We start from the raw sequence: 16,214 nt of genomic DNA on the forward strand, positions 1-16,214 counted from the left end.
TTAAAAATTTCTTATTCATGTATTGAAGTCCAAGCCAACCTTTTAAATTATGTTCTCAAAAAGAAGACATTCCCATATAGGTGAATGCATGGCAGAGGGGAAAAAATGGAACAGGGGGAAAGCAGGAGTGACCATGTTCTAAAAATACCACTTTAAATTATCTATCTTAATTTGCATGGGTAATTAAGCTTTTATGTGAGCAATTTCCTGGGTTTTGTAACAGAAGATAGCTACATAGACCATTTCTAATTGAAATGACAGTTTAAAAAAGGGAAATCTCTCTTCATAGCAGACCTGTGAACCTCAGCGTCCCCCTTGTAGTGTCTGAAGCATTCCTAGAGCTAAGATAACTCCAACTGCCACATTTGCAAGGCTCAGACATGCACACAGCCCCGTGGGACAGCACTGCATGCACACTATCGCTGTCACGGATCAGACCCATTCTGCTGCTCAGCCTGCTTCCCACACTGTGCCAGAGTGCCTTCTAGACCAGCCGAGGCTGTCTTTCCTTCACTGCTCCAGCCCCTTTTATTTCTTCAGCGGCTTTAACACAAAATCTTTCTTAGAAACAGGCATCATCTCTCCACTATTAATTGCCAGGATTATACTCTGGGAGATCTTGTCTACAAATCTCTACAGGTATTACCTAGTGCAGGAGCATTCGTGATCCAAATATCTGCTGACTGGAGAGGGCCTACCCAGTGCACATGAACATGGACACACATCTTCTGGCTGCCATAAATCTGTCCTGCAAATTCTAGGCAGAAATAAAGGCACAAAGTGAGGATTTCTGGGTATGTGGTGCTGCCAATCTGTGCCAGCAGTCCTTGCCCTTGGGACGCCCAGTGCTGAAGCCAAGTTTCCTCATGCTTTCACTGCACCCATCAGCATATGTTCTGGGGGATGCTTGCCTAACCTCCAGGGTCCATTTGCCTCAGTTCACTCCGAGTCTTATTTACACAAGTTCCTATTCTTGTCTCACACTCACAGTCCAAAGAGCTTCACTCTGGAAGTTCATACTTTCTTCGGAAGATCTGATTATAACACTCATAGACACTTACTTGTGGATTAAGTTCACTTTTAATCACTGAAATGATAAACAAGAAATCTAGCAGGCTTGAGAGTTATGACTTCCTTTAAGACAAGTGCTATGGCATTGAACATTCAGAGATGTCCTATAGCTTCCTGAAATTACTCTATTCATCATTTTGGGCATTTTCTCAGACACTGAAATAAAAGCCACTACCTTCTGAACATAATGAACATTTTCAGACTGTATTAAATGCAGAGGATTATCAAGACTTGTAGAGTAGCAGTAGTTAGCTGACTTAATGAATAATTGCGTGTTTTTGTTACCAATTTTGCCACTTCATTCTTTGGCTCCCTCAGAAGATTTGCTTGCTCCAGTGGGCTACTGCCATTTAAAGTATTTATTTAACACTTCCTGCTCTAATGCTGCTTCATCTGTATTATCTGAAGAGAGTTAATTAGGAAAGAGAGGGCAAAAGAGAATTACATCACTGCAACAACAGTACTTGGCATTTAGCAGCATCTCTAGTTTGAAGCTCTCAAAGAGATTAGCAATTATTATTGAAATAATTCTCAAAAACCATTGAGAAGTAAAAAGGCTCATAAAAGTCTACACTTTGTTACAGTGCAAGGCTGGGAATAAAGCTCCCTGTTCTCATGTCCGTGTATTAACTACTGGACAACCATCCATACTTGCCTTTCTTTCATGACTTTTAAAGTCACAAAGAGATAAGAGCATATGAAATTTCCATCAGGAATTTTTTCACAGATGTCATACCAGGTTGTCAGCAGTGAGCAAGAGTATAGGTTTCTATAGGTTTCTACTCAATTAAAGAATAAAGAAGGAATATATATGCCCTCAGACTTCCTCATGGAATATATTATGTTATACTGTGTTGCAGCCTTGTATGAGCAACATTTTCTGAGGCACACTGAACAGATACGCAGGCACAGTAAAAAGGCCCATCAACTATATTGTCATCATTTATGAGGCAGAAATCTATAACAGAGCCTCAAAAATGTCCTTGATAATGTGCCTGTGATCATAACTGGTCATAAGAAGAAAGTTGAGTTTGAAGTAACTCATCAACATACTAAAGACAAAAAAATAAATTACACAAATATGAACACTCCTTTCACTAACTTTCCTGTCCTTCCACCAACTCTAGTGTCCAATTACTTCAAGTGCCTCAGAAAAAGTACCAAAAATGCTAAATGAAACAGGGCAATGAAAAGAGAGAGACTTTTTCAAATGACAAGTTTCCAACAACCAAGATGGACCGGTGTACATGATGCGCCTCACCCTACCACTCTAACATACCAAGAAAAATTGCTAGTAGCTGAAATCTCCATTAAAAATAAATATATTTAAAAGAAACTTTATATATACATATATATACATATATATATATATAAAATCACATACCAGTGACTCACAGAATCTGTTTCGGATAGGTGATTCATAAGTATCATCTTGATTACAGTGGCCTTCAGCTAAATTACATGATACATGAACCATTGCAAACTTCTGTCACAACAGCTCTTTATCCAATTGTACATCTACAACTGGCAAGCTCGCTCTTCTTCCACACCTACACCAAGGGGCTACAAAAAGAACTGCTTCAACATTTTAACTTTAATTTCCATATTCTGGCTCCCTCCTCCTTTCTCCTTAGCAGAACATTCAGGAGCCAGTTAAGTACATGAGAGCATCAGCTACACTGCAGCTCAGTGAAACTAGTTCTGGGTTTCTACTAAGGTTCCTTTCCATGAAAACCACATCTAGACATAATAGAAACCTTCCCTCCAAAACCTTGATGGCATTTTTCTTTCCCAAGAGTCTTCCCTTCAGAACTTTCCTTTTACTCTTCTCAACATCAGCCAAACAGAGGAAGCTGGAATTGACATAGAGTCTATGGTACTCTCCTTTCATGTACATCTCTTCCCATTATGTTTTCTCATTAGTTGATGAAACAGACAACAAGTCACCTCTGTATTTCCTTTTCTCCTTCTAATCTACCTTTGTCCCATCTAATCAGCATTTTATGCTAGCAACTGACTTTTATTACATGCTTAACATAGTGCCCAGCAGTGACATGCCTGGATTTATACTGTATTCCTATATCCAAATAACAATTATTAGTCCTTTTTTTCCCCACATATATTTTTCTTGGTATACATGCATTTTTCTTGGTATACATTTCACCTCCAGATTCGCCTATTGCAATAGCTTTTTTATAGTCTTCCAGTTACTCTATAAACTAAGGTTTGGTTAAGGGTGCTGCACACAAATGACTCTATCCTTCCATCATCATTAAAGCCTTCATTCCTATAAATTTTTGCCTTAGGAAAAACTGTTTTCAGGAGACTACTTTGTCAACTAAAATACAGTGGCTACAAAAAGCTAACATTTCCCAGCATAGACCTCCAGGCAAGTCTTGACTTTGGAATCGCGCTCTCTTCCTTCATTTCAAAGCCAGGTTAACATCTTCAGTCCAAACTCAGCCCTTTCTCTATCCCTTGAGTACAACCTCTTCTCCTATTAGTCATTATTACTCTTACAGAAAGATAAAAAAAAAAAATTACATTAAAATCTAAAAAGCAGACGATTGCTGCTCTAGGAAATCTATTCTCTTTTTCCTTCAAAGACCCTTCTATCTTTCAGTCTTCACATATGGCTGAAAGACAATATTCATTTGCAATATGAAAGCACTGCCAGCAGTAAGGTGACCATACAAGACTTAATGCAATAGGACTAAAAGCTATTCTACTTTTGTGTTTTCTGTGTGGAAAAAGAAACAAGGTTTTGTTGAAACAGCAATCTGACAGAGAGAAACAGAAAGGTAAAGAGATAATAGATAATCATATCTCCTCCCTAAAGGACCAAAAAGAAAACTGAGACATTAGAAGAGAAATCCTCACATGTAAAATAGCAGACACTGCTAAATCTACTTTATATCATGTATTAGCTAACCTTTACAAGTGGTCAGAAAAGTCAAACTCTTGTCTTTGTTCACAATTTCATTATTATTACTATCCTCCTGTATTACTCCCTCTTTGTTCTGTGACTGCAGGCTTAATAGCCTGGGGTCAGGCCCCAATTTACGAAACTGCACAACATTAACCCTATAACCTACATGCTTCTTTCTGCCTTCTCAGCACATTGTTACTTCCTATGCATTGCAGTGAATATATAAGATATTACAGTCCACAGCATTACTTGCATGGTCAGTCAATAACTATAATATAGAATATTTATAAAGAGCTTACAATCATCTGATTGAATGCACAGCATATGATTTATGATATTCAACTGTACTTTCTAAAAACAGCACTAGTTTTCCTCCAATTTGTTAAGTGAAACAGTATGACTAGCCTTTTCAGAGTTTCACAAGGAATGGAGAACAAGAACCTCCCCTTCCAGCATGGCCTATAAAAAAGGTTGTTATAATTGCAGTTTTTACATTCAGTTTTGTAAGGGGACTCAGTTTTGCTCAGGAGCTTCAGTAGTCCTGACACTTGAAATGACAGGAGCTCTATGTTCTGCAACAGCTCCACTGAAGGAAAACCTGCTGCTGCTGCTTGTCTCTGCAGTACTCCCATCAACACAGCACAACTGTCCTGCAGAGCTGCTCAGCTCAGAGGTTAACAACATGGGTTAGGCCTGGGCCTGTCCAATCAGCCTAATTAACCAAGATTTCAGTGAGAACAAATGATGCTAAAGTTCCTACGATGATAAAAATCTGAAACAATTTTTTTTTGGTCTATTACTGGCTCCAGTACACTCTGTTCATTTATCAATTACTTTAGTCATGGAGGCTGCAAATTGGCAATGTCAAAGCTTCTGCTGACTGCTAATTCTCTTAGGTGATATATATTGCACAAATAAGAAAGCTACATTAAAATGCCAGCATTATATACAGCACAACATTTTCCACTCTCTCTGAGATGATTTATCATAGTCATTCTGCCTCCTGCACTGTAATTTATTGGGAAAGTGTTCCATAATTGCTGGTATGACTTTGACAAGAATTATATGATGAGAAGATTTCAGTCATTAACCATCTAGAAATATCAAGTGTTATCCTCACGTATGACAATGAAAGCTACATGGACACTTTACCTAGTCATATCACTTCCCATATCCATAAAGATTACCCCTTCAGGGAGGGTGCTTTTCTCCCAGCTCGTATGAAGAGTTCAAGGAGACAGTAAGACAGAATTTTCAAGCCTTCTCACAGCAAAAACCAAGAGCCCCCAAAAGAAAATCCTCCACAACCTCAACTATCACTATGTTTTGGGGAAATCCTATAAAAAGCAAAACATATACAAATAGTGCCATAAGTGAGGAAAGAAATCAGACATATAAACATTACAGCAGATGGCCCAAAGAAGCCAAATTATTTGCTGCATCTAAGAATATGTACAAAGAAAACATTCATATGTTTACTTCCTTAGGTATAGTACCATTGCATCTCATGCTGTATTGCTTGCAGTAGTTCATTCTCCTGGGTATTTGTCTGCCTGTGACACCAAGGTAAAAAAACTGAATGCCTTGCTGTAGCCTTTCCAGTCCACATCTACGCGCTTAAATATACTTGCTAAGCATCATCAGACATTACTAGGTTCAAGGTAGCTCCAGATGCACCATCACATCATCAACCTCTTCAGGATTATTTTAAAATTATGCTTCATGTTTCAGTGACCAAATACAGACTTAAAGCTAAGCATCAATTTTATTACAATGACTGCTATACCTTACACTACCCCATTGCCATGGTAACAAATACAGTAGCCACTAGATTTATGGTAAAATATATTCCCAAAAGGTAATTTTTTTCATTCTCTCTTGCATGATCCTACCAAACTACATAATAACAAAGAATATTCAGAGGATATGCTCTTAGCTGAGCTCAGCAGCTCAGTCACAAGTCCTGCATTCATTTTCTTTGGGTTTAATAAAATACACTGACACTACTTCAAATAAAACTCTGGATTTCAAACAGAACTACTGAAAAATTAAGAGGAGACTAGGTGCTAAGACTTAACTGAGTACAGCTATCCCAAGTTCTGTACAACAGAAAAGGGGAAGTATTTATTATCTCTGAGGAAACCATTTCTGCCTTCATTGAAAGGCAACAGAAATTATTTTAAAAATTCCAGGCACATTTCTTGCCTGTTACTTAACGTACATCAAAATTCTTTTGATTGTTTAACATTTTTTACATACCTTATGGTGAGACTATTTACATTCAAAGCCATAAATGTTATAGTTTTCATCAACATTTTTACAAGTCAAGTCAGGTAAGAAAAAAAACTATTAGCAACTGAGGAAAAAGCATCCCAGCTGGAATACAAGTTGCTGGAAAACATTTCTAAGCTATTCCCATTCAAGTAAATGTATACCGCATAAACACTGATTTAAGTTCTTTTCCTGCCTCTTCTTCTTGTCAAACTGAAAAGAAGTCAGTATGGCATGAATAATAATATTTTCACATTATCTAAAATTACAGAGTTGTAAGATTCTTACATATAACAATTCTTTTTGGACAAAATTCTTTTTTTTTTTTTAATTGTTAAATTAGCTCAGAAGCTGATTTAGTGTTGAAGGTTTCCATAGATACAATCTTCAAAGTATGTTTTTGGTCTAATCAGATTTTCAGTATAAAACATTGCATTTGTAACAACTTATCTGAAATCTGATAGTAGATCTGATGCTTCTGAAGGGCTCCCACTGATGCTGGAGCCAGACTATACAGCCAGCTCTCAAAAAACAAATAAACAAAAACACAGGAATGTGTAGATTGTTTTGAGTAAAAATAATAGAGCCCTTGTCTGAGGGGGATCCTGGAGAAAAGGTGTGATACATCCACATAAACAAGAGCTTCTTGATAATGGAAGTCTAACATAATTAGACCGGCACTGCATGATGTGGGGGCAACTGGTGTAAACTTGTAGTAAACCAAGTATTCAAAATGTTACATGCTTCCATAAAGGATTAACAATGAAACATTTAAATGGAATTGAATTTTGCTGTGGAAATATAATACTTCTCTGTAGTAAGATTAACAAAAAGAGATATTCATTTAGGAGGAAAAACAGTTTGAAGCAACTGTAGGCTCATGCTGCCAAAGAACCCACTTCCCAAAAAATGTTAGAGCTCATCTCCTACTTGTCCACATGATTATATCCTTCCTGCTACAGTACTACAATTAGTGCTCATGTTTCTTCTGAATCTTTCTTCCAAACCCTGTGGGAAGTGGGGGGAAAAAAAACAAAAAAAACAAAAACAAACAAACAAAAAAAAAAAAAAAAAAAAAAAAACACAAAAGCAATGGTTCTTGGCTGTAGTGATAACATTCAGTGCTGTGAGGAAGAGAATTTGGAGCCAGCAACAACAAACTGCCACTCTACAGGAATAAATGAATCCTTTCAACAGATGTTACAAACATTTAGATCTTTTCCTTACCTGCCTCCTATCCCTCTGAGATGATGACGAAGAGGAGGCACTTCTATGTGATGGAGTGGATGTTTTGTGAGCAGGAGATATACTCTTCTCCTCCGAACTCATCTTTGCAGCAAACTTGCAGTAATGGTCTTGTGCTCTTATCATTCATGTACAAAAAAGCAAGGGATAGTCTTCTGCATCCTTCTGTTTCACAGTTTACGGACGGACGAAAAAGAGTTCAAACTCAGCTGAACTGCACCTTAATAATAATAAATTAAAAAAAAATAATAAAAAAAAAGATGTGAAAGAGTGAATGAAGACACCTTTGCTCCAAAATAGCTCTGCAGGAAAGAAATCTATTGACAGTCATTATTTATTCCAACAGATCTTCTGATTTTTTACTTCCTTTCCTAACATTACTCAACACAAACACAAATGCATTGCTCTGCATTCTCACAGAAGACAAAAGTGATGTTGTGTTATTAAAAAAAAAACAAACAAAAAAACAACATGGAAAGGCTTGGGCAATTCACAGCAATTCTCATGCAAAGTTTACAATCCATGACTGGGGATCAATATCTCAATCTTGCATGATACCATAAAACTATCAACAAACTCCTTAGTAGCTGCACCAGAGGAGATGGATATTCATACAGGAACTGCAGCCTGTGGGGAACCCACACCAGGGTGGGGAAAAGCATGAGGAGGAAGGAGTGGCAGGGAAAACTGTTCTGTACTGACCTTAACCCACCACCCACTGCCACGTCCTGTAAACGCATTGGTTTAAATTGGTTTAATTTGGTCTTCAATTTCTCTCTACCCAGATCTATTTTATTTAGCAATAAATTAAATTGATTTTCTCCAAGTTGAGACTGCTTTGTCTGCAACAGTAATTGGTATGCAATCTCCCTGCCTTTATCTCACCCCAGGTACTTTCCCATCCTATCTTCTCCTCCCATGCCACCAAGAGGCTGGGTGGGCACCTGGCTGCTGGCAAGGGCTAAGCTACCACGGCCACTCAGGCCATTCTCTCTCCTGCTTACTCAGCCCCTGCAGTGTGCCTTACCTCTTTACAACTTTTCTCTCACTGACTCCTTTTCACCCAAATCTTGAGTTTTGATCCAAGAACAGAAACTTAGATACATGTAGCAGCACAGAGGATATTTACATTGAATATAAACACTACTACACGTTTGAGTATGTCATCAGTACACTGCCACAGTTCAGGAACAGAGTTACGGTTCTCTGACCTTAACAGATAACTTCAGACTTGCTTCAGCTGATAGATTCTGTGTCTGTTCTTCTACTAGCCTTGGATAAAACGGTTCTCTGAATGATGTCCTTTGCTTGAAACTATTATCCGCCTCCTCCACCTCTCCCTAATTTTGAGCTGGCCTTCCCTTTGCTATGCATTCCTCCCTCCTGTCTGAGCTATCTTCTGCACTATGCTCAGCTACTCTGAAGCCTCAAAAGCCTAAACAAAACAAAACAAAAAACACCCCACCACAAGCAAAAAAACACCTCCAGAGCTACTGTAATTCTTCTCGTTTTGCCACTCCTGTTTAAAGACATTTGCATTTGGTTAAAGACAAGATATACATGATGGCATCACTGTGAATCTTGCATTTTTATAACACATTGTATACAGCAAGAAAAATACTTAACTTTTTTTAAACATCCAGCACCAGGTCAAATCAACTTTTCCTGAGAAAATACATCTCACTAAGAAGTACTGAACTTGTTCTTTCATCATAGGAATGAGCAGGAGAAAGCTGATATTTGTTTCTAAGGAATAAATGAACAGCATCTGGGAGGGCATTAACCAGCAGTGCTGTTTTTGAAAGAAAAAAGCCGCACAACACAGTTGTTTTAGAACTTCAGAGAGAAAACGTAATGAAGTTGCATTCTGAGAGGCTTTTCCTTCCAGCCTAGCATACCAGGGACTGCTGATCTAGCTTAACAGCATTTTCATATTCTACAAATGCATCTGGCGAACTTCAGCCAAAGATATGAACTGACAACAATGTCTCAAGACCTATGCAAATTTTCCTACAAATAATGACTCAAATTACAAAAATTAGAAATAGCAGAACACTGATCTCAGTAATCTCAGTTCACAAAGATGTGCAAAACAGTCGAGTTATGAAATAGCTGCAAGGACAAATTTTCAGTAACTTCCAGCCATGAAATCACTGAAAACTTGTTAGCACAGCAGCCTTCGGGCAAATGAAAATCAAGTGCTTTTTAAAACATCTGATCTTCACTCAGTTGACTCATGCGGAAAAATTTATGTTTAGCATTGGCACAGGAGGACAGTGATCTGGCACTTCAAGTTTTTTAAGGCTTTCCAGAACCATAGGTGCTGTTGTAAGAATCAAACACAAAGCCAGCAAGAGGTTCCTCAGGAGGAACAGTTCACTGAGTCTGTTCTCACCAGGTTGGCAATTCTGTGAAGTATCTGCTTTTTCTTTTGAATAATATTAAAACCAAATAAAACAGTCACACCTGAGCCAAATTCCCCAGTGGTTCTGTGGTGTTTCCCAAGCCTGAAGCTTTCCAAAAACTTACTTAAAGCATACTAATTTGTCAATAGCAGGCTCTCAAAAAGGACATATAAAACAAAATCTTACCCTTCACGCTACAAGAAGCAAACTGCTTCTTGCCCTATTTAACAGCAGCAAGATCTTCAGTACAAAATTGCAATTACTTTTATGTAGAAATTTCTGATAGAAGAACAGTTCAGGGTTAAAACTTAAAAAACACAAGATATTTGAGAAAATGAGCACTGTAAACACAACAAAAATATTAACATAAACTAGCAAGAGCTAGCATTGAGCTTTTTGTTATTGCTCTTGCACATTAAGTTTGGATTCTGTTTCTCTACATTGCTAAGAGCTTATCTTCCAATTCTGGCTTAAAATTTGGGTAATACATCTTTTTTAGAGCATGTTAGAACGAATAAATGTAGTGAAACTGATGTTAAGAGGCGCCACTCTCTCTGTAACAAAGATTGAAGCAAACAATTATAAATCTAATTTTTTGGCCAACCAATTCAATTTACCAAAATGAAACCAATGCTTTTGAGGCATTTTTCATGCACTTTTTTTCCAACTGTCACTGGCAATTTTTCTATTGGCTTCAGTGGGAACAGAAGCAACCCACACACTGTTTTAGAGTATTTCTACACTACTTCTAGAAAATACAAGAAAATCTAAGAAGACAAACATTCAAAAACTGTGATGTTGGGATCGTGAGTGGGGAAATATTATTATTCTAGTAATTGTGCATTTGTTCTGATACTGTTCCCTGACAAAGACCAAACTGTCTGACTCATTGTAGGAGGTCAGTTTTACCATCTCTATACCACAGGAAGTCATCTAAAACCTAGAATTATTTTCAGTGATTTCAGTTGGGCAATTCAAACAGAAGAGCATTACCCGTCCAAAATCAGGGTGACAGAATTGGCCACTGGATACTAATTGCTTCTTATCCAATTATCATTGACCTGTAGGCTGCGGTTTGCACCACTACAGCTAAATCCCTCATGAACTGCTACAATCCACCATCAGTTTAGGACCATCACTTGATTCAGATGTGACTGGCTCACTTCAAAGCTACTTTGCCATGAGGTCCCAGGGTGGGAAATACATTAATTACTTACAAAGAGAAACATACCTCCTGGAACACGTTAAACAGACACTGCACTGAGATTTTGGTCATCACAAATCACAGAATCACAGAATCAAAGAATTTCTAGGTTGGAAGAGACCTCAAGATCATCGAGTCCAACCTCTGACCTAACACTAACAGTCCCCACTAAACCATTTCCCTAAGCTCTACATCTAAACGTCTTTTGAAGACTTCCAGGGATGGTGACTCCACCACTTCCCTGGGCAGCCTGTTCCAATGCCTCACAACCCTTTCAGTAAAGAAGTTCTTCCTAACATCTAACCTAAAACTCCCCTGGCGCAACTTAAGCCCATTCCCCCTCGTCCTGTCACCAGGCACGTAGGAGAACAGACCAACCCCCACCTCGCTACAGCCTCCCTTGAGGTACCTATAGAGAGCGATAAGGTCACCCCTGAGCCTCCTCTTCTCCAGGCTGAACAAGCCCAGCTCCCTCAGCCGCTCCTCGTAGGACTTGTTCTCCAGGCCCCTCACCAGCTTCGTCGCCCTTCTCTGCACCCGCTCAAGCATCTCCATGTCCTTCTTGTAGCGAGGGGCCCAAAACTGAACACAGTACTTGAGGTGCGGCCTCACCAGAGCTGAGTACAGGGGGACGATCACCTCCCTAGCCCTGCTGGTCACACTGTTTCTGATACAAGCCAGGATGCCGTTGGCCTTCTTGGCCACCTGAGCACACTGCTGGCTCATATTCAGCCAACTATCCACCATCACTCCCAGGTCCTTCTCTGCCTGGCAGCTCTCCAACCATTCCTCTCCCAGTCTGTAGCTCTGCTTGGGGTTATTGCGCCCCAGGTGCAGGACCCGGCACTTGGCCTTGTTGAACTTCATACAGTTGACCTCAGCCCATCGGTGCAGCCTATCCAGATCCTCCTGCAGAGCTTTCCTACCCTCAAGCAGATCAACACACGCACCTAACTTGGTGTCATCTGCAAACTTACTGAGGGTGCACTCGATGCCCTCGTCCAGATCATCGATGAAGATATTAAAGAGGACCGGCCCCAGCACCGAGACAAGTGACAGTCACCTAGCTGGGAGTTCTGTCATCACCTTTTTATTTGGCTTCTCAACTATTTTGAATGTAAATCATCATTTGTTATTTAGCAATGATTGAAAAAAATACCCATTCTTCAGTACATTCTTTTCTCAATCATTTACTTATTTTCTAGGTAAAGCAATGGATATAGAAAGGTAAAATGCCCTGTCCAAAGTCCAAGAGAGCAGGCGAATCTTGTAACCAGAACATGCAGTGAAGTGTTATAATTCCAATGCATAAATAAAAATAACATGTACCATGACTGTAACATCCTCCACATAAGGCAAAACATCTGATGCTATTCAAAAAGGAGTACACAATGACTGTATGGAAACAACAATAAGAAATTATTCACGGAATATACTTAAGATTATTGATTATATACTGAGTTATCAATAAATTGTTTCTTCTTTCTTTTTATTCTGTTTAACCACTAAACACTTAATACACTTAATTCTTACTGTTCACTCCTACTATGCTTGTTTTCAAGCTACCCTTTGAATTCAGCTTTTTTTTTTTTCCAGTAATGTTTTTGTGTTTGATCTCAATAGTTACAGCTCTTACAAGTCTGAAAAAAAAAGAGGTGGAAACATAGAGATTCCCTTATTCTACCTTTACTTCCAAAATATTTTAATACACAATAACTTTTTTCCATTTCCTTCTGGTTTATGGGGTTTTTGCCTTTTTTTTCTGGTGTCTTAAGTAAGTACTAAACAGGTCTTAAAAATAAAGTGATTATTCATTTTCTTTCCATCCACAAAGGGTTGTGGTTTCTTTTGGTCTCTTTCTGGCTAAATAAATAAAAGAAAACTGTGATGTTTTCTTTTCTTTATTTCTCTTTTTTTTTTTTTTCTGACAATAGAATTATGTTAATCCAGAAGTTCTGCTTTCTACCATCAGAAACAATTGTTTCAGATGCATCAAAATAACCTATCTAATACCAAGAGGTAGTATGATTATTTTTTTATTACACAATGTTACACTAAATAGTTTGAAAGGCAAGAAAGCACTGAGAGCTACATACTGATTTCTCTTCACCTTCTATCCCAGGATACAATGCTATATATTATTTATCACCTCTTAAAAGAAATTCTTGGGAATTTTGTCGACTGGACTGTTCAGAATTACAGAAATATTGAGAAGGCACTTGTTCTCAATATAAAAATTCATTACTCTGTAGCTTGTTCAGCAAATAAAATAAATTATATCTAGAGTTGCACATGATCCAAAATTTCATTTTAAAATTAAGTATTTTTATGTCACTAGCTAAAATTAAAAATTAAAAAAAAAAAAAAAAAAGAGAGAGAGAGAGAGATTAGAATGGGAAAAGGCTGTTTCTATTGGAAAAAGCTTGTGTAAAAAATATTAATGGAAATGATGAAAACATACAAATACATGACTTGCATAAATCCGGAGTTATAAATAAACCTGCATCTCATATAAATAGAAGTTTTCAATGGGTAACTCCAAATGAAGTCTAGCTTCAAACAGCAGACTTCTGTGATTAATGCTGTATTATTTCTCACTGGCTATTTGTTTCCTCTGATTGATTCCTCTCTGCAAGAATGCCCAGAATGCTTTGTAGTCTGTTTAATATCTTACGCAGTATTGGAATAATTTGAGAAGACAATTTAGGGTGCAGAATGGAGTGTCTGGACATAAATGAACTAAAAATATGCAACCATCACTGGCATTATTCCAACCAAAGCATCTTCACACTGATCTGTCAACACGGGGCTTTTTTTCACTGGGAGGGAAGAGGTTTAATGTGGTGCTCTGCAGCTGTATAGTCCACATGTTCTGTATTCGGGCATCCAATGGAGCCCACCCTCTGTTCTCATTTCACAAGGAATACACAACTGCATGTTCCACCCCCGTACCTGCTGACCTTTCATGCAGGGAAATCATAACCACGCTTCTGCTGCAGATCCCAAATGTTGCAAACACAAGAATGTAATAGAAATAATACATCTCAATGCTGTGGCAACACTGTCGTGGTTTCATAGTCCATTTATTGGAAACAAACAATTTGCCTTTTTTTTCTTCTCTCTCTCTCTCAATAAAGCAGTGAATCAATCTCTTTACAGCCGCTATTTGAGAATCAGCCACATCAGCATTTACAATTCAGCTGGGCGGGGCAAACTCTTTAACATGCTCTAGGTGTACAGAGACAAGAGAATTAAAAAACAGTGTGAAATCTGATCGACAATTAAACCCAAAGAAACTGAAAGATGAGCAGAGACCACACAAGTAATCTAGCAAACAATTCTGGATTCAACAGTTTAACAGCTGCATTTAGTAACTAACAGCCTCAATTGGTTACATGAGAATACCGGCTATGTCGAACTTCATTAGTTGTACTTTCAACTGATTTTTAGCATAATGCTGAGAAAAAATTTATGTCAGATTCTGCATCTCAAATCTACCCATCCAGGAAATAACTGTTACCAGATTGCCATCACTCTAGACAGGTTTCTGCTTCTGGTAAAATCAGAAATAGCTATTCTGGATGCAAGGTTTTATGGAGGACTTAACATTTGCTGCATTTCTATGTCTTGTTAAACATAATACATTAAAAAGACTATACCAAAACCAAACAAAAACAAAAACAAGCAAAAAACAGAACTCTTTTCAAAATCCGTTTATCACTTTAGCAAACTATCAACTTTTTAGGAAACAGCTTTAATCAATTAATTTGAAGATGTGTTTTATTTACAGATCCTGTCAGAAATCATACAGATCCAGTTCTGGATTCAGGAGTATTGGCAACACAAGACATGTTTGCAATATGGAAAAAAAAAAAAAAAAAAAAAAAGAGCATCTTTTCCTTTTTTAAATTCACCAATTCAGTAATTCCCATCAGGAAAATCAGTTTTCTACATTTTTAGCACATTTTTAATAGCATCATTGTTCCAGTAATAACTTTCATGACTAATATTTAACATAGTCATCAAAACTCAGGTCCTAGTGCTCTGACCAGCTCATTTTAAATCCTAGACAGATACCAAAACAACACTCTTGCTCTAACAGAACACTAATGATTTTCAGGTCCAATATTTATGAGTAGGAATAAATGAGTAAGAAAAATGGGAAGTATTACTAGCACTAAATGTTTTTTAAGATAGAAGATACCATAATTCATATGACTATGTTACCAGTGGCTCTTTCAAGTATTTTAAAAGCTGCATATTCAAGGTTTGAGTAACAAATGCATATCTAATTGTCTGATGACAGACAAAAGTAGTCCTTACCTATTTTTCACATGCAATTTTCTGTAATTTTTTAGATCAGATTAGCTGGCTAAGACACAATGTTTAAGACCAAAGTCTAAACCTGTATCACTATTCCCAATTACACTATCACTTCTAGACTGGTACTCAATAATGCAGCTAAAGTAATGAAGGAAAAAAATCAAATTTCATAGCACCTATGTTTTATAAACCTACATTTGACATCCTGCACAACAAGCATTTGTTGAAAGAATTATCAAAGAAACTAAAATTAATTAACCTGGTGTTTCCCAAATACTGGTGACTAATTTTACTGATCTTATTAAGTGCAGTGTTTATTTTTTACAGTCCTTAGTTTTTTCTTTGGCTCTTTTACTGGGGATCCTTGTGCATTTTGGTTTTGTTTTGTTTTGCACTTTTTTTAAGGAGGTCTGGTTGTTTATATAGTCTCTACCACTTAAAGTGCCTACTCCACAGAAGACTGCAGCATCAACAACCATCACTGAGATGCTCTAACTTTAATGCCATCCTCTAGTGGGACTTGGTGCACCCCAACACATCACATCTGGTATGATTTCTTTAACACTGATTTATTTTTTTTTACCCAGAGTTGTTAGACCAGGTATGACTCAATAATAATACATAAAAATAATATTTAAAAAAATTACTTGTGTGCATTTATGTCTGTAAAATGCACAGTTATGACTGACTTCATCAAATAGATGGATGAGGTCAAACAGCAGATAATCAGATTCAAACGAGAAGAGGTCAGTACAGCATCTGCCTT

General features: G+C 37.7%; 1 protein-coding gene across 1 annotated transcript in view; it reads right to left on the bottom strand.

Moving 5' to 3' along the window:
* The window catches only part of OSBPL6 (oxysterol binding protein like 6), a 47,791-nt gene extending 39,764 nt beyond the window's left edge, over positions 1 to 8,027 (bottom strand). Inside the window, exon 1 of the mRNA XM_082764051.1 lies at positions 7,499 to 8,027. Within this exon, the coding sequence (XP_082620177.1) occupies positions 7,499 to 7,642 (144 nt within the window). The 5' untranslated portion in view covers positions 7,643 to 8,027. The remainder of the gene's footprint in view (positions 1 to 7,498) is intronic.
* Between the last annotated feature and the right edge of the window lie 8,187 nt (positions 8,028 to 16,214).

Source organism: Aythya marila (assembly GCF_965140915.1).
Source record: "Aythya marila genome assembly, chromosome: 6".
NCBI lineage: Eukaryota > Metazoa > Chordata > Aves > Anseriformes > Anatidae > Aythya > Aythya marila.